The sequence below is a fragment of the Hippocampus zosterae genome, chromosome 15 (assembly GCF_025434085.1).
Source record: "Hippocampus zosterae strain Florida chromosome 15, ASM2543408v3, whole genome shotgun sequence".
Classification (NCBI taxonomy): domain Eukaryota; kingdom Metazoa; phylum Chordata; class Actinopteri; order Syngnathiformes; family Syngnathidae; genus Hippocampus; species Hippocampus zosterae.
The window spans coordinates 17,058,255-17,077,734 of NC_067465.1; the positions used below are offsets into that span (position 1 = coordinate 17,058,255).

A 19,480-nucleotide genomic window follows, 5' to 3' on the forward strand; every position below is an offset into this window, starting at 1 on the left:
CAGCAACAGAAAAGGCAAGTTCCCCTCTGAGCCTCAGTTTAGTTCTTGGTACTTCTAACAAAGACTGGTCCTCAGACCTGAGGCGCCGGGCAGGTGTGTAGGGGCGGATGAGCTCAGAGAGGTAAAGTGGCGCGAGATTATTTAGAGATTTGAAAACAAAGAGGAGGATCTTGAAAATAACTCTAAAAGGAATGGGGAGCCAATGAAGGGATGCCAGAGTAGGAGTTAAATGAACATTCAATTCATGTTTTCCAGGAAAACGGGTAGGGAGGAGGGGATGAGGAAGGGAATCCTGGAAAAGGAAATGAAAAAATAGTAATGAAAATATGAAAAAAATAATGAAGAAATAGAAAAGAAAAGCCACAAATATGTTAATCCAAGGCACTCTGATGGACAAATGGTTTGGATGCTCCTCTCACAGGTCCAAGGTTCGACCTTCCTATGTGGCGTTTGCATGTTCTCCCCATGCCTGCGTGGGTTTTCTCTAGGTATTCGAATTTCCTCCCACATCCAAAAAACATGCATGGCAGGTTAATGGAACACTGAATTGTTTGTGTAATTGTGGGTGTGAATAGTTGTTTGTCAATATGTGGCCTGCAATTGGATGTGAACCAGTTGAGGGTGTACTTCACCTGCTGCACGAAGACTGCTGGGAGAGGCTCCCGCACGCCCGCGACCCTCGTGAGGATAAGTGGCTGAGATAACGGCTGGATGAATGTTAATGCAAAGGTGCTGAACTGCGAATATGCAGGAGTCGACTGTAGTTTTAGGTTGTGATATTACCGTTTACCACTAGATAGCAGACATGTCTCGGTTGCATTACACTAGGTCTTAGACTTAGACAGTGGTTCTTAAGAGTTAGAGGTGTTAGAGGTGTTAGAGGTATGAACCCAAGCAGTTCATATGCACGTTCACCGAACCCTCATTAGTGAAAAATAAATATATATATGTTTTTTTTACAAATTCAAGACATAACAAAAACACATTTAAAGCAGTAAAAAGTAAATAAAATTCCAATGTATGACGTACTATCACGACAGTCACGGTTCTGTTTTCGGTCAAGCCAGCAGGTGGCATGAGCGGACTTTTGTGCACACCTGCTGCCAATCAATGATTAGTAGACTCTGTATTTAAGGACTCCTCTGCTCTGCGCCGGTTGTCGGAGTATTGTTTATTGCATTTCTGTTTCTCTGCTCATAGACTGTTTGGCAAAGCCAAACAGTATTTGGCTTTAGACCTTGTCGTGTTTCGCTTTATGTATTTTCGGTACCCATGGTTAGTTTTGTGATTGGGCTTTCTTGCGTGTATTTTTGATGCATTGTTTTTTGTTGGTATTCGCGGTCTTTATTTTTCTCCCTTGCCTTTTGTGCAAGCGCTTTTTCTTATTTGTTGTACGTGCCCTCTGGTCCTTGTTTTGACCAGCTCTTTATGTTCCCTCTTTATCGGTGCGATATTTGCATTAAAGCATATTTTTCTACGGAGACCTTGTTTACGTCTACGCTTTAGGATCCATACTAAACTCGGCTTGTCCGGGACATAACAACTACTGAGTGAACTAAATTTCCAGCAGCACTGATTGAACAATATATTATTATTATTATATTATTATCATCTGCAGCCAAGCGGGCGTGTCATTACTAATTGACATCTTGAGTCGGGTGTGTCTCAACCTCCATGGTAGAGGCTCCGTCGAACCACTGGCCTAATATATCCATCCATCCATTTTCCGATCTGCTTCATCATCACAAGGGTCGTGGCTGGAGCCTGGAGCCTATCCCAACTGTCTTCGAGCAGTAGGCGGGGGACACCCTGAACCGGTTGCCAGCCAATCGCAGAGAAGAATCACCTTCCACGCGCACACTTACACCTAGGCACAATTTAGAATGTTCCAATCAGCCTGCCATGTATGTGGGAGGAAACTAAAGTACCCAGAGAAAACCCACGCAGGCACGGGGAGAACATGCAAACTCCACACAGGAAGGTCGTAGCCTGGATCGAACCCACAATCTCTGGACCGTGAGGTTGACATGCTAACAACTGGGCCACGGGGCCGCACCTGCCTAATACATATATATTGGATTTGGAATGATAAGCAGGACAGGCATAGTACTTTTAATAATATTTTGAGTGAATTGAATATTGTGAAAACATACAAAATAAGTTGTTGCACTTCATGCTGGTTTCTTGTTGTTTTGTGCCATCCTTGAATACAAAATTCATTGTATTATCTATTTTATGGGGTGCCCCAGTAGTCGAGTGGTTAGTACGTTGACTTCACAGTGCAGAGATACCGGGTTCAATTCCAGCAACGGCCTTCCTGTGTGGAGTTTGCATGTTCTCCCTGTGCTTGCGTGGGTTTTCTCCAGGTCCTTCGGTTCCTCCCACATTCCAAAAACATGCATGGCAGGCTGATTGAACACTAAAAAAAGTGTCCTTGGTGTGAGTGTGGGCGCGAGTGGTTGTTCATTTCTGTGTGCCCTGTGATTGGCTGGCAACCGGTTCAGGGTGTCCCCCGCCTGCTGCCCGAAGACAGCTGGGATAGGCTCCAGCACCCCCTCCTCCCCGCGACCCTAGTGAGGATCAAGCGGTTCGGAAAATGAATGAATAAACGAATTAATCTATTTTATGTTTAATATGTTACATAATGTTGCAAAGTAAAAATGTCCTTGTGCAGGGAAATGTTTCCCTACTGATCATGTTACCACTTGGAATCTTGTATCATTGCATGAGAGTAAGGTGGATTGTATGGGAAGTAACAAAATTATCATGCTTTCCTTTAAAAGAAGCAGGGAGGACATAAAGAGTGAAATGTTTTTCTTTTATTGGCAAGGCATACAGTTCTAGTTGGAAGGAGGGCACAAACACCCGCAGTTAAACAACAGAGAGATTGTCAAAGCTGTGGTTATCGTTTCTAACCCATACAACATCAACATGACCGTTTTGGACCAGAACCTTTACTGTGGATGAACAATATTAGTTTGTTAGTGTGGAATGACAACAGAGGAAGACAGTAGAGGGGAAGCAATTCAGAAAACCGCAATGGAAATCTGCCACTTGACTATTTTCACACCAACAAAACATGAAAATGAGTAACTCAATAATGAGTAATGAGGCATGGTGGATGTTATTCGCAGACATCAACAGTGCGTGAAAAAAATAAAGGTAAAACAGAACAACAACAAAAAGCAGAGTAACATTTGAAACCTGTCCCATGAGGAACAAAATGAGAACTAAACCTTGCACTAACATCTACTTTTCCATTGTGTCTCATAGCCAATATGGAAATAATAAATAAACAGTACATGAAGCAATGTGAGGAAAATGTACAAGAAAAAAAACACACACACCGAAACCTGGTGCATGTTGTGCTAGTAACAAAGCTGTTCGATCTACCTTAGTTTTCAAGGCATCTTGTAGTGCTGTCAGTGGTGACAGAAAGCATTGCACATGTTTTCCTCCAGCATGTTGGCAAGTAGTCTGGTCAGAAAAAATGTGAGAACATCTCAGGTGAGAAAATAAGGCTGAAGAAACAAGAGAACAGAGTGATTGGTGCTATAACAGACCTCTAGTGTTGTCTTTATGCTGTGCATATATTGTCGACAAAGTTGTGCATCAAATACAGAAAAATAAAGAAAGTCTTGTGTCCCAAAGTCTCTGACAGCTGTGTTGATGTAGCCCGGGAATTCCACTCAACTACAAACCGCACACATTGTACGCATCATCACATTGTCCTATAAACAAAACAAAGTGCTTTGGTTTTTATTAGCAAATACATCTCTGAAAAAGAAAAAAAAGTCCACCCAGTCATTCGCTCCTACATAGAAAAAGACATCACTGCTTTAAGACAACATCAGTTACAGTTTGAATAGGAGTTGGCGGAGACAAGTGGGCTCAGATTGGCACACGAGGTGCTACAATCAACCAACTTCATCAGTTTGGCGCTGGTGGAAAGTAGCCTGTGGCAAAATGGAAACTACAGTACGGGATGTGTCGTGCTTGCCTGGCACTTGTTTTGTCATTGACGTCTGTGATGAAGAGCAACATATTGATTCACAGGATAGGGATAAGCCTGACTTGTTTTGCTTTCAACATTACAAAGATACATCCTCCTTATGGTGAAAATGCAACTTTAGTTTGCTAATGCACCATTGTTCTAGAGTCAGTGGCTGTGGCCCACAGAATGTAGCGTTTTATCTCTGTGCATGTAGCATTTCAGTCAAAAGCCTCCATGTGCTTGTGGTTTGAATCAAAGCCCTTCCAAATCACAATGAGGGCTACTCGTCATGAACAGAAAAGCTTTAAAGTGCTCAACTTGAAGGCAAACTGATCAAATGGATGGCACCATATCACCGAAGGAGATTAGTGTGTTCAAATGAAAACTATAGACAATTTAAACGGAGCAGAAACCTGTCAAATCTCTCTCTCTCTCTCTCTCTTTATTTATATATATATATATATATATATATATATATATATATGGACTGGAAACCCCAAGGTCAAAATGGGAAACACCTCCGAAGGTGGTGGAGAATGACAGAGCGAAGATCTTGTGGGACTTCCAGATCCAGACTGACAAGATGGTAATGGCGAACCAACCAGATATCGTGATCATAGATAAAGGGCAGAGGAAAGCCATTGTAGTGGATGTAACGGTCCCAAGTGATGGAAACATCAGGAAGAAGGAACATGAGAAACTCGAGAAATACCAAGGGCTCAGAGAGGAGCTGGAGAGAGCCTGGAAGGTAAAGGTGACAGTCGTGCCTGTGGTGGTCGGAGCACTCGGGGCAGTGACCCCCATACTAGATGAGTGGTTGCAACAGATCCCGGGAACAACATCGGACATCTCAGTCCAGAAATGTGCAGTGCTGGGAACAGCAAGGATACTGCGCAGAACCCTCAAGCTTCCTGGCCTCTGGTAGAGGACCCGAGCTGAATGAGGGACGGACACCACCCGAGGGGTGAGATGAGGATTTTTTTTTATAGATGAAGGACTACTTTTCAACACTAGGGGGCACCAAGTATACAGACCACATTGTGGCTGTTAATTCCTGGATGTGTCGACAACTGATTTCTCAAGTTTCCAGACTATCGGTGAGATGTCAAGGTGTCAAGATGTTTCTCTGCGTGCTTAAACACTATCAGAAGCACTGTGCCGCATTTACAAACCTAAACTGTGATATTTGGTTATTGTCGCGGTTTTTTTTCTTTTTTTTTATGCGCTGCTTCAAGGGTGTGTACGTGGATGTTCAATTTTTTTTCTCCAAACACATTTTGGCCTCTGTACGGTGGCCAACAGGGAAAAACGCGCTGCGAACAAAAGAATGCCGCAAACAAACAAACAAACAAACAAACAAGCAATAAACTAAAAACACACACATGGAAATTAAATAAAAACAAGACACCAGCAAAAAAAAATGCTATAAGTAAGAAATGCTGTAAACCAAGGGTGCCCATTAGGTCGATCCTGATCTACCGGTAGATCTAAGACAGGTCCCAAGTAGATCCGAGGAGTGTCGAGGAGAAAAAAAAAAACAACCATGTGTGTCTCTGTACATGTGAGTAATACATTTTTTTGTGTTCATGTACGCTGCACCCTAATCATCTTATCAGTCTCATTTTCACCCAAAAAATATTGAAAAAATAAAATAAAGCAGGTCAATCTTGAATTTACGGTGGCGCGTGATTACGTCAGCAAAAGTTGTTAGCTCTCAGTAGTCTGCAATTGCAGCTTGCGATCAGAACTGTTGCGCTCTATCTTTTATTGTCATTATTCTCATTCAGAGTTTGCTTCGTGTACAATTCACCGGGGGCACAGGCAAAGAATAGGAATCTAGGAGGGCCCAGGGAAGCACTTTAAAATGGTACGTGTGAGCTACGATAGTTAACAAGCTGCAAAAGTGTGTCGCATGCCTCAGTTTCTGGCTGTTTCTCATCATGGCGTGCGTGTGTGTGTGTGTGTGTGTGTGTGTTTGCGCGCGCGCGTGTGCCGGTAAGGGTAGATCCCGGGAGGTTAGTTGATCGAAAAGTAGATCTTCGATCCAAAAAGTTTGGGCACCCTTACTGTAAACGATCAAACAAATACAGGAATGCTGTCAAACACACACACACACACACACGCACACACACACGCACACACGCACACACACACACACACAGACACACACACACATATGAAAGAATGTTAGTATCACAGTAACAAAGTGGCAGCAAAGGTTACAAACCACAAAACAAATGGGGAAAAAACGTTGCTGACATCCAAAACACAACTCAAAAATAAGTTCACACCAGGCCATCCTTTGTAAAGACCTGAGCGGAATTGCCTGATTCATAGCTCCTGTCATTGGCAGTCTTTTGCAGAAAACAAAAGGTACGTGTTCTTTAAACACATGTATGACATTGTCTTTTACTAGATTATAGTTGAGCATCTTAGTGGTTTGACCCGGTGTTTCTTTATAACAGCTTGTAGATATCTTATTAACACAAGACAATTACACAATCGACAACGGACAGAAGTTCGTTCACCTGAGAGCAGAAAACGGCGGGAATCTGGTATTTGGTCTCACGGCACTGGTCCTACAGTGCCCCCTAGTGACCTGGTAAACTTAGCTTGAGTGGCCGAACCTTGTTTTGGATTTCCTCAGCGTTTTGTTTTGTTTTTTTGCATTTCTTTTGTGGTTTGTAGTACTTGCGTCCACTTTTTTTGCTTTGATTGCATTTATGTGTTTGTTTTTTGTTTGTCTAATTCCTGTTTGGCCATTTGCAGCCTTTCTTACTTGTAGCATTTTTGTTTTGCTGTTTGTTTTGTGTGTTTTTAGTTAGTCTTTTTTGTTTGCTTTTGTTTGTTTTAGCCCCTGGAAAGTTATTTTATTTTATTGTACAGTGTATAACAAATGAATCTACCCAGGGTTAGGGTTAGAATCTAAAGTCTTCAGAATCCAAAGTTCTGGCGTATCTTAAACTAAGCGACTCAACAAAATAAAGGTAACACTAAAACAGCACAATGTAACTCCAAGTGTTCCCTTAATTTTTTTGATCAGTACATATTAAACCAATCATTTCTCAAGTTCATCTTTCCAGGGCCAGTGAACTGGCCCTCAATGATGATGTAAGAATTGGACAGTCCTGATTGGTTGGTCAGAGCAAAACTGGTTGAGTCAACTTTGACTTGCAAATCAGTATCGAGGTGTACTCATTAATATGTTAAATCATTAGCAACCCTGATGAGTATGACACATTTTAGAAAGTTTTCAAAAAATTTTTGGTCATGACATAACTATTGTTCCAGATGATGTAGGTGGCAGCTAACCTGCGCTTTGGTTCTGTGATAGTAGTGCTATTAAACGCTGGATTAGGTGGGAAAAGTCCCTGAAGGCCCAGGTACCAAATGCATAGCCCGATACACACAAGTACACAAGTAGAGGTAACAAGCTGGAGGCAGGGCACAATGTTTAAAAAAAAATGGTGGTCATTCATTCGTATTATATTCTTCTTCCAATGGCTGACAGGAGTCACTCCAATTTGTCTGCTAAGTTTCAGGCTCCGACACGCATGCACCGGTGTGACAGCGACCTCAATGAAAAGACAGCATCACAAAGCAAAGAATTTCAAAGGCCAGACAAAACAACACTGTTCAATTGCTAGTTTGGCAAAACCTCTTGCCAGGGAGACTCCCCCTGCTGTTTGTCACAACGTGGGAAACACGCTTGAATGAGGCAAACCTCTTCAAGTAACCATAGCCAAGTTCAAGTGGACGAACTAATCAAGCTGACGTCATTGTGTTTTTCACGCCATTCGTCACTTTCTCAGCATATTTACAAAAAATCCAAAAAGAGGAAGACAATTTAATTTCGTGGTGGAATGAGTATTTCTTGTCACATGGTCCCCTATCAACAGTGTGTCTGACTGGCGAAACAGAAACGGCCAGTCAGAAAAATGGTTTAGCGTCCTTTACTGGGATCTTTGTCATGAGTGCAAGCGCCCGCTTCAACTTGCAGACTTGCTTCACAGTTGCACCCAAGTGCTCCTCATCCCGAGGCTCCTCCCGAGGTCAAGCTTGTGTGGGGCTCGGGGAAACGGAGTGGCAGCGGATGAGGCACTGAAATCAAGATGAAAAGTAACCCCCCCCCCCCAACCCCCACAAGAAGAAAAAAAACGCAAAAGGAACTTGGGAAGGGTGCTATGTGTCGAGTCGGACGGATCCCGTGTCTGTCCCACTTTCTGCTGCCACGTCTTTATTGCAGTGTGCAGAAAACGTCCTGGTTGCATCCGCAGTGATGGTTTTAGGGAGCGGCTGAGCAGATCTGGCATCTAAGCCTCTGCCAGAATCAGTTCCGGATGATTGACTCTCTCTGTTACCTTCTGCTTCCTCAGGCAGGCTCTCCGTCTCAGATTCTCCCTCCTCCTCCTCTAAGGTCAGCTCGAATTGGAACTTGTCGGTGGACGGTGCGCCGGCGCATAATCGCGATGCTTCTCCGGTGACTCCGCCTTCTTCCAGGCCTTCAGGATTGGGCGAAGGACTACGGGGGATCATGCTCTGGTACCACTCTCTGTTATCCTCCAAGGTGTCTAGGATCTCTTGCGCATCGGGGTGAACGAGGTCGGCCCACGTCTCCCAAAGAGGATGGACGATGTAATCGATGAAACCCACCTGAAACGTGATGAACAGATGAGAGGGATTCCCTCCGATTCGTTGCCCCCCCCCCCCCCCCCCCACTCGATCGACCTTTCCAACATGGCAGACCCGTACGTTCAGGTGGCAAAAGACTGAACTTTCTCCGACGGCAGCGCTAAGTAAACAAATCTTTCCACGTCATTTGAGCAAGGTGGAACGATTGCACTATCAGGACAACTGGTCCTGGATTTTAGTTTGTTGTCATTTGTGACAATTGACACATGAGGTCAATACTTTTGGGATCGAGTCAACTCAAAAAACAGCCGGGTCAAAAAAGAATCCAATTGGGGCCAAAAAGGGACTAATCTGCTTGCTAAGTGGGTCAATTTGACCCAACTTTCTGGGTCGTTTGTACAAAATTACCCAATTTTTATTGATTTTTGTACATAAAGACGGTGACTTGAAAAACAAATAAACAAACGCTTCTGTCATGATATCAGATCAGGTCACTCGGATGGATATTCTGGAATTGAATTGGTCGACTGCTGCCGTACCGCAAATGCGAGTGAGGATGAGGACACACTTTACCTGAGTCTTCTCAATGGAGGCGTTATGTTTGTCACACATGGGACTGATCTCCATGCCCTTGTCGCGCTCCCTGTCCCCTTGAGTGAAAAACTCCACCATGATCCGATCCGTCCACTGCCGGTACAGCTCCAGCGGCTTGGTGGGGTTACTCAGATCTGCACAGTGCACCATGTTCTGAAGGACCTGTGGTGATATGGTCGGCATCATTTGTGTGCTAAATATGGTATTTTGGCTCCCGCGGAGAGAAGAGAACCCTCACATAATCCCGATGGCAAACCAGCATTATTCTTGGGATGAAATGAAATGCCAAAGAACTCTAAAAAAAAGTTCCCTATTTTCCAGAAATGAGACTTCTAAGAGAAAAAAAGTTATTTGAATAAAGTAAAAAAAAAACAAAAAAAAACAAACCAATCTTGACAAGAACAAAGATGTACAGGGTGTTCCAAAAGTCTTTGGCACATTTGAAGTCCCCATATCTCCTTAACTATGAATGGTAGTAAGATAAAAGTTGTGCCATTTTAAAGCTAATTCCATTAAGTTTTTCGTAAGGCTATTGATTTTTTCAATTTCTTTTCAAACCCATTAATGGCATTCACTCAACCAGAAAAGGCATTTTGTGTGCTTGAATTTGCAAAAACGGAATCATGGACTGTTGTTAACCGTGCATTTCACAGAATATTTGGAAAGGAGCCACCAGAGAGGAAGTCCATTGTGAGATGGCATGGTAAATTCATAATGGATGGATGCTTATGCCCAGCTAAAAGAACGGGACGAATAACAGAAGCTGTTGCAACCCTTGACAATGTAATTTTGGGACGCATTTGGGAAGAATTTGACTTGGCTTGATGTGTGTCGTTTGACCAATGGTGCTCACATTGAACATCTTGGAACGTTGCATGTAAAAATTGAGATTACAAACTTTCTGAATTTGCGAGGTGCGTTTTTATATCCTTAAGAGTTTCCGAGATATTCAATGTCAAAATGTGGCCAAGACTTTTGGAGCACCCTGTATTTTGGCCAGGTAATAAATAAATAAATAAATTGATTAATCATAATACTAATACTAAGCTTTTCAGTTTGAAAAAAAATTCTCACCTGAATGCGGTCTGAGTAATTGTCCAGAAGCAGAACCCCCAAACTGGTGACCTTCTTGGTCTCGACCATTGTTTTGAGGTCTGCCAGCAGGTTCATGTGTTTGGACATATCAGTGGCGAGCACCTGTTATGACAACCATCGCGTCAATGTTGTCAGGCCTCCTTCTCATTTGAAAAGCATTTTCTCTATCCCACCGGCGAAAGTCAACTCACCATGTCAATAACTAATTTGCGGAGCGAGTGTCTCTGTTTCTTGCTGAGGTTTTGAAAAATGTCGCAGTTCTCCTCTTGCAGAAGCTTAAAGCCGACAGCCAGGTGGTGGTTCTCCAACACGGATGCGTCATTGTACATCAAGGCCAGCTCGGAGTCTGAGGGTGAGGATGTGGGCGGGGAATGTTGATCAAGCTAAAGTTGGATAAAATACACCAAATGACCGAGCTTTCGTGTGGTCAACTCACTGGTGTTGATGAGAAACTGATTGGAAACCCCAGGGTGATCCACATCGTGGATGGCGCTAGCAAAGAGTGCGGCGAGGATCTCGAGATCGCTGAACACGGCCTTCATGGACGCACACACACAAGGAACACAATCCATTTCAAACCGATCATGACAGTTCTTCATCATTTGTCCGTCAGTGCGCACCTACCTCGAGTGCAGGCGTGGAAAGTAGCACATGAGTGGACTGGACGACGTCGGCAGCATGGATGTTGTTGTGGTATGCCACATCTGCGTGGTAGTGATCCTCCAAAGTCATCATGAAGGTGATGAAAGTGTCCACTGGAATCTTGAAAGACTTGAGCAGGTCGCGTTCCTGACACAGATGACTTACGTCAGTTTCTTAATTAAAAACGATTCACCGTGGAAAAACTGATTGGAGAAGGGCGGAATGATTTAGAAAGAAAGAGAATCCCCTTACAAATTTTCTTCCCTCAACTGTATTTTGGAACAGCTTTATTATTTTACAAAACACTTGCAGTCTTGAAGCATTCACGACAGCTTGATAAAATTCTGCCAAACAAATGTGGCGCAAACGCAAGTCAGTACGCACAACAACAACACATTTTTACTCCATTTTGAAAAAGAGAAGTAAACACTTGGATAATTTTTTATTTGTGCTGATTTCGAATCCGCCCTCCTTTTCATAACAATAATAATAAAGTAATAACAACATCGAATGGATAATACTCAACTCAACTCAACTGTATTTATAGAGCACTTTCAAACAGCCATCGCTGCATACAAAGTGCTGTACATGGAGCAACTAACATATACAACAGTAAAGCAAGAAATAGGTAACAACGACGGTAGACAGCACCGAACAGCAAAATCAAGAACAAATCTAAGTCATGCTGAGTCGAACGCCAAAGAATACAAGTGAGTTTTGAGGAGGGCTTTAAATATGGGCAGCGAGGCAGCAGACCTGAGGCGCCGGGCAGGTCTGTAGGGGCGTATGAGCTCAGAGAGGTAAGGTGGCACGAGGTCATTTAGAGATTGGAAAACAAATACGGTAATAGGATCTTGAAAATAACTCTAAAATGTATAGGGAGCCAGTGAAGGGATGCCAGAGTAGGAGTTATGTGCTCCCTCTTACGAGTACCAGTCAAGAGACGATAGTAGAGTAATATTTATGAATTAAGGGTTACGTTCAGGAACAGATGAAATTTTATAGGTGTAATTACAATACAATAGGAAAAACACGGCAGGTTTTAAATAAACCGATCAAATATACGTCGAGAGTCATGGAAAAAAATAGAAGACCACCCTTTGTTTTCTTCAGTCTACAGTTCGGTTGAAATGCCCAGAGCAACCAGAGGTCCATTTGTTTGAAGCGGTATATTAATGACAACAAACATTATGTTGTCTTGAGAGGGAAGACATTTCATCTGTCCTGTATGTTACACATACATGTGCTGTATGCTACACATACAGCACATTTGACAATAAAGTTGTATCCAATCCAATTTGAATCGAAGAGCTGATTGAAACATTTTCCAAAGATTCCCTGGAAATTCCGTCACCCCTTCTACCATCAATCGCGATGGCATTTCATTGCCAAAATTGGGGGCCTTTAGGTACTGCATGCTTTATTTTCTGTCACTTAGTCCCTTGATACGCCTGAACACGCCACATATTCAAACGAACAAGAACTTGAAGAAAACAAAGTGGTCTTATCATTTTTTCTCTGGTTGGACATGAAAAAAATCAATTCTACCGACCGACCGAAATGAAGGAGTTTCTTTTCTCTCCACTCCACCACTCTAATTACAGCCTTCCCTTGTGATTTAGTTGTACTACTACAATCAGATTCATTGTTGAGATGTTTCACACCCATTTACCTGGAAAACGGTGTACATGGTGACCGTCAGCGGACGATTCCCAGAATGCTCAGAGACCTTAAAGATGTCAATTCCCCATCTGTTGATATCCTCCAATTCCTGCACACACACGCACACACACGTTGTAAAAAGAACGCGTAGAAACTTCCATGTCATCTCACAGCATGACTGCAGCTGTCCCCACACCTTGGCTAGAAGACCCTCCTGGGTGGCGTTGACCCCGAAGCGAGGGATGGCAGTGGGTGCGAGGCTGGGACTGTGAGTAGGCCTCTTCACACCACTGATCTGGGACATGGGTCGCTTCTTCTTCTCTTCCTTCGTGGGAGGAGCCATGATGTCCATGTCATGTTGCTTCTCTGTCAAAACATCGCCGTGAACTTGGGTACTTGAGTTACTCCCCTCACCGATAAGCAAGCACATGGTTTGGATCCGTAAATGACCACACAAAATTGAGGGAAATTACCTAGGAAGGTACTTGAGATGAACTCAGAGACTTGGTTACCAGAGCGGCTGGTCTCGGACAGCTGGGTGAGTTCTCGGTTCAACATTCTCTTGAACTGGACGCAGGACATCAAAGCAAACCATCAGCTTTTTTCTGACACGTTATCAACAAGTGTTTCCCAAGCTTTATTGAGCCGTAAGCGAATCTCACAAAAACTTCCTCCAGGTGCTAAACTAATGAGAGTGTCTCAATATTGTCAGTCACAAGTTCACTTTGTGTAAAATCAGGCCCTGTTTAGTTTCAGGACTGTTGTATGCTTAATTGTACCTTCCAACTATTGGACAAGCACATCATTGTCCTCCTGTCACTATACATCACCGGCATAGCTAGATGACCAAATATACTACGTTTGGAGTCAATAAAGTCGGATTTCACAAGCCTGATGAGCATGCAGCACTGGTCCAATCAAAAGCTGAAGTGCACAGCACTCTGCGTACACAATCACAAAAGCTTTGGAGATTTCAAGTTTTTGATTTCCTATACATACTGTATGTGTGTGTGCATGTGTTGAACACATATCAGCTTTGTGTTCAACCAAACAGCTCCAGATGTCACGCATCAGGACGAGAGCTCGATGATCTCAGTTGATTTTGGTGCTATTTTGTAATACTGGGGGCACAGTTTGATTTTTATGAGTAAATGATGATTATTTTGCTTTCAACTCTGCCTCTCCATAGCCCGCGCAGATGTAAACAACCAAACTGTCAAACACAGCTGAGAGTCAAGCGTAAGCAGTCTTTTAATTCAATGTCCGATAGCAACACTGAACAATCGCGCACAAAACAGCACACCATTCTTGCCACAACAATCACTTTTGGTATAAAGATGAGCCCATGTATGCGGTATTGCCATGATATAGGAGGCGAATCGAAGAGAATTGAAGAATCTAATGGAAAGTGTCACCCCCCCCCCTTGACATGAGCTCTTCCTTACTCACGAGAGCAGCAAGAGGTGAGCCGCTTGCGCGGCTCCCCTCAGCATCCTCAACACTTATCCATCAGTCCAGTCCTCTCTTACCTGAATGAAAATCCTCGACTCTGAGACGAAAGGATTCACTTCTGGCATTTCAGCGCAAAATCAAGCATGGAACAAGAATTAAATTGAGGTGGGAGAGCCGAGCTTTGCGGTCATTGTCTGTCTCTGCCCTGTGCTACTTTGCGGTGTCCCTGGGAGGATGCCACTGCGAGTCCCGGGGAAAGCCTTGATCAATACAAGCGGTCGTCTGAGAAATCGAGAGCTGGAAGCACCGTGAGAATGCTGTCATCATACGCCTTGCTTCCCAAATTTCTCTCATTCAATTCATTACTGCCTGCTCTCGTGTGTGTGCCTGTGTGTGTAAACACAGGCAGAAGGAGTTACTCTCATCCACGCCTCCCTCCAAAAAAATGGTCTAAGAATAGCAGCCAATCATCCCAGTGCTGCAGCAGAGCCCAGGAGAGCCGCAGCGCTCTCATTGGTCAAAAGCGACACAAAGTGGGAGGGGCCCAGCATGTTGGTGCTGGAGGTTGGGAAATGCACCATGTGCTCCAAGTTTGAAGATGATATGAAGAAAAATGTTGAAAGAAAAGAGTGGTGATGATGGTGGTGGGGGTGTTCATTCATGAAGCCAAAAATAAAAATAGTACATCACGCACCACAATAATGTGAGGACACACACACACACACACACACACACACAAGCACGCACACACACACACATACACACACGCACACGCACACGCACACACACACACACACACACACATTACATATGTACATATGGTTTGTATGTATACATCCTGTACATGCTTTCATGGTGCAGTAAATTAACCACGCCAACTGGAGACAGCACATTCAATTGTACTGCATGTGGTAATAGGCAACATGAAGCGAGGTGTCCACAAAGCACTTGGAGGGCTCACTTGCACCCTATCCACACATCCTTTTTTCTTGACTGAAATTGTTTGATAAAGTTGTCAGTGATGCGGAAACAACGCTCATTCGGCTGAGCGCGTGCCTGCGCCCTTCTCCTCAAGTGTCACCGTCGATCATTCTCACCCATTGACTGATGCTGCTCATTGAGTGAGCGAGGAACCCATGATTCTGCCGCGTGAGCGTGTGCAGTAGTTGGCATGACGTATGTAAGGTCAGACAATATACCGTACGTGGTGACGTGTGTGTGTGTGTGTACGTGTTGCAACGATTGACCGGTCCAATTGTAGGAATCATGCCAATGTTGAGCTAGGGTCCCGGGAAAAAGGGAAGTGGGTCGGGAGGCGGGGGAAGGAGAGGAGAGGGATGTGAGGGGGTTGGATGGAGGGGATGCCGTTTCATCCTCATTCACATTTTTCTGTACGAGTGGGGGGGAAGGGTGTGCGTCTTGCCTCTAGTTGCATGCACGAAGGCCTCCTGCTCATTCATGGAGGAAACCTCTTCCTCCTTCCATGGGACAGCGATGGATGCTCTTATGGCTTTGTATAGGTAATGGTGAACAAACATCGCATGCCATTACTGGACTTAGTGAAAGACTTTGATCACTCGATTTTGGCCACTGTAGCGATACACAAAGGGGAACATCAAATACGGTACTCCCTTGTTTATAGTGGCGAGGGGGAGGGCGGGTTGTTCCAAAAACAACCCACCATTGGTGAAATCCGAAAAGTAGGATTTTTTTTCAACTAGAAGTTGTAAGGCCGTAAAACTCACCATTCAGACTTTCTCACATTTTGCTGTAAAAAACAGCACGCAGAATTACGCTGTCAAGAATACAGGAAGTCAATTAGGACACAATGTGGATTACAAGCCGTAAAAAATTGCGCTTAAAAAAAAATCTGCCATGTAGCGAGTCCGCGAAAAGTGCAATCCGTGGGCGTGGCACCACTGTAACATCTTCCCCGTAAGGGGAATGGCACAACAATGGTATGTGCTGATGCGTGATGTTTAGGCATCAACAGGATAAAACTTGAAGTGGTTGATACGTCCACGTCCAACAAAATCAAATGAATTGACCTTACCATTCCACTACTTTTGCAGGAGACTGTTGTATAATGATGGAGTGGGAATGGACCCCCGTGCTGTGACCAAAATGTTAGCAGTGACATGTGATGCGTTGCTTGCACACTTACCTTGTTAGAGGCCATTTCGCTGACAGAGTGCCGGGTTTTCAGGGTCTCCAGCTGCTCCAGACACCAGTCCAGTTCATCCAGAGTCTCGATGGCTAACTGCTGGTGAGGCTCCTCTGCTCCAGGACAACATAGTGAGGTTATTATGGGACAGACTCAACTCCCATCCATGCACTGTGATGCCTGGGCCTCTCTTTGTAGGGATTGGTGTCAATAAAATAGTTTGACAACTTGACTGAGATACCGGAACTAGATACAGCCACTAGCCAACAGAACGCGGGCACTGACCTGCCAGACTGGTATTGCACATGGATGGCGGGTTGCTGCCAGAAGATCGGGTTCTGCGGACACAGATTGACTTCCATTTATTTCACAACAACGTGATTGTATTTTGCGGTCGGTTGCACGTCTGCAGTGCAGACAGAAGGGACTTTTCCTCAAAAAGGCTTACTTGCTGGCTGGACGATCTTGCTGGCCAGCTATGACAGCAAAGTTACTTCGGACTGTCCTCAGGCTGGCGAGGACCTGCAAAATGAATGAGCACATCATCAATCCATCCCCGCATCCATACGTCCATCCGTTTTCAACACCCATTATCCCGAAGAGGGTCACGGTGAATCGCTGGAGCCTCTTCTAGGTGACTTCAGGCAGAAAGCAGGCTACACCCTGAACTGGTCGCCAGCCAGTTGCAGGGCACATACATACTGTAGATAAACCACCATTCACACCCACATCCATACTGAGTGGGAATGGATCCCACACTGCCTGCACACAAGTCAGGCGAGAATACCACTACACCATCAGCGACTCACTCCATCTTGGCATAACATTTATTTTTCACTTTATTCAGTGAGCACGACCTCTGTGCTGTGCACATGGAGCCCATTTTTTGTCTTGTGCTCCCTGGGTAATCCCAATGCCATGTGTTTTCATCTTCAGGCCTCACCTGTGCAAATGGTGTGACAATCATGTCTTCTGTATGTCTGCATGAGGACAGAAGAAACACGAGATGAATCAATACAAAACACAGAAGGGTCTAAAAGAAGCGGCATTTATTGCACAAGTACTGTTTATTTAATGAAGAACAGTATAATCGGAAACACTGCTGGGTATGACGCAGTGTAGTCGTAAAACACTACAAACTACAAAAGCACCAATATATTGAAATTAAACTGATATATAATAATTCTACCATATTATCAGTGTGTAATAAAACAAACAAACAAAAAGGTCAGTCTAATGTTCAGATAAGACAACAATTCAGTTTGCCTTCATCAGACAAAGTATCACAATGTAAATAACACACATTAACATTAACTGACCACATATTCTTAAGTGTAAAACACATCGTGTCCAAAACTCTTTGACTGGCAATTACTTCGACATTTTGTTTTGACGCAGCCGTTCATTGAGTCACTGCAATGTAGACATGAAGTCTAATGTGTTGAATTGGAGGAAATAAGAACATTTTATGCCATGAAGGAAAACATGAATGAGTAATGGACAGGTTGCATTTTTTTTTTTGATGACAACTGTCACATCAAGAAAATGGTCCATGCGCTGCTGATGTTTGGTGAGGGAACAAAACAGGGTGGATGGAATATTAGTCAGACCAACAACATGTGGCTCCTTTTTGCTAAAACAAACACAAAATAAACGCCATGCACACACAAATCAAAAAATAATACAGCGTTTAGGGGAACCAAAGGGATCGAAGGTGAATTAAATTTTATTCAGTCAAGGTTTTAGTCACTTTTGGCAGGAGGAAAGTGGGAGTGAGTCGGTCATGAAGCTGTCTAACAGGGAAGACAAGAAGGGACGGAAATCAGCGATTTCATCAGATTTTTTTTCCTGTTGCTCTCACCGAGATGACAACCAGTTGACTTCCCAGTGCTTCAAGCTTTCTTCCCTTGAAAAACAGACAGTCGTGAAGTAGTGAAAGGAGCCTGCCGTTGTTTCAAGTATTTCACTGTGTGCATCAAGCGTGCAGACAAAAAAGGCCCCTTGACTTTCTGTTTGCGAACTTGAAATGGATGCACAGCTTATTTATTCGGACATTGAGGGACAAGTTGAATAAATGGCACCCACAGCAAGTTGAAAACTAAATTAATCCAATGAAACTTTCATATCAAGAGCAGCAAATCGTTAGAACATCTATTGAGGTATACAGCGCTACTTGGATTGACTCGTTGAACTTGCTCCATGACTCAATTTACTGAAATCAATTTTCCGAATCAAAATGAATTGGAATGCAATCAATCCATTGCAGCACCGTCCCTCCCCCCAAAAAACTCCACCATTACTTTTGTTACATGAAGCAAAATAGCACATTCTTCAATTAAAAAATGTTAACAGAGTAAAAAAGGGAATGCAAAGAAGTAGGTTTTATAACGTGTACTGTAGTATGCGTGTTTTGAAGGCCAACATTTTCCTGACACTATATTCTATTCAGCCCAACTAGTCGAAACACGATATTCTGGTTGCGGAATGTGAATTATTCAACAAAATCAAGCCATTTTCATCCATCTCGGGGAGGGGGGGGGGGGGTGGATTTTGCATCGCAGTTGCTCAGGGCTCAGGTGATGACCAATCAGGGCTTAGTTTGCAAAGGTCTCTGGTCCAAACTCAGAAAACAGGTGAGCCGGCTATGAGTGGTCATGACTTGAGTGAGCCCTGTCATGTTCTGCTTTGTTTTTGTTTGTTTTCAGCACCATAACTTTGCCAAAGGTTATGTGACCGTTGAATTGAGATTCAACTCATTCATTCATTCATTCATTCATTCATCTTCTGAACCGCTTGATCCTCACTAGGGTCGCGGGGGGTGCTGGAGCCTATCCCAGCTGTCTCCGGGCAGTAGGCGGGGGGCACCCTGAATCGGTTGCCAGCCAATCACAGGGCACACAGAGACGAACAACCATCCACGCTCACACTCACACCTAGGGACAATTTAGAATGTTCAATCAGCCTGGCACGCACGTTTTTGGAATGTGGGAGGAAACCGGAGCACCCGGAGAAAACCCACGCAGGCCCGGGGAGAACATGCAAACTCCACACAGGGAGGCCGGAGCTGGAATTGAACCCGGTACCTCTGCACTGTGAAGCCGACGTGCTACCGGGCCGCCTGAGATTCAACTGTAGTTTTAATTGCTTCCAATTAAGACCGTATACACCACAGCACACAGGTAAGTGAAAAGTCAGAATAAAGTTGTCATACTTAATTGACCTGGTAAATACATACATTCACAATT

At 43.9% G+C, this 19,480-nt stretch overlaps 1 protein-coding gene and 1 long non-coding RNA gene across 6 annotated transcripts in view; one reads left to right on the forward strand and one right to left on the reverse strand.

Moving 5' to 3' along the window:
- Positions 1-5,070: 5,070 nt before the first annotated feature.
- Positions 5,071-5,415, forward strand: LOC127616826 (uncharacterized). Its single transcript, XR_007967212.1, has 2 exons — positions 5,071-5,195; positions 5,230-5,415. It is a non-coding gene; the product is annotated as an uncharacterized LOC127616826 (long non-coding RNA).
- LOC127616680 (cAMP-specific 3',5'-cyclic phosphodiesterase 4C-like) overlaps positions 5,231-19,480 on the reverse strand; it is a 75,554-nt gene continuing 61,304 nt past the window's right edge. For 4 of the 5 annotated variants that reach the window (XM_052088433.1, XM_052088432.1, XM_052088436.1 and 1 more), the window contains 14 exons: positions 18,097-18,141; positions 17,179-17,215; positions 16,684-16,757; positions 16,521-16,573; positions 16,236-16,348; positions 13,093-13,186; positions 12,816-12,985; positions 12,630-12,728; positions 10,940-11,104; positions 10,752-10,851; positions 10,507-10,661; positions 10,295-10,417; positions 9,200-9,382; positions 5,231-8,647 (listed from right to left, as the gene is read on the reverse strand). In XM_052088433.1, the coding sequence (XP_051944393.1) occupies positions 8,177-8,647; positions 9,200-9,382; positions 10,295-10,417; positions 10,507-10,661; positions 10,752-10,851; positions 10,940-11,104; positions 12,630-12,728; positions 12,816-12,985; positions 13,093-13,186; positions 16,236-16,348; positions 16,521-16,573; positions 16,684-16,757; positions 17,179-17,215; positions 18,097-18,141 (1,882 nt within the window). In that variant the 3' untranslated portion in view covers positions 5,231-8,176. The remainder of the gene's footprint in view (positions 8,648-9,199; positions 9,383-10,294; positions 10,418-10,506; positions 10,662-10,751; positions 10,852-10,939; positions 11,105-12,629; positions 12,729-12,815; positions 12,986-13,092; positions 13,187-16,235; positions 16,349-16,520; positions 16,574-16,683; positions 16,758-17,178; positions 17,216-18,096; positions 18,142-19,480) is intronic. The other variant, XM_052088434.1, reaches the window with a different exon arrangement.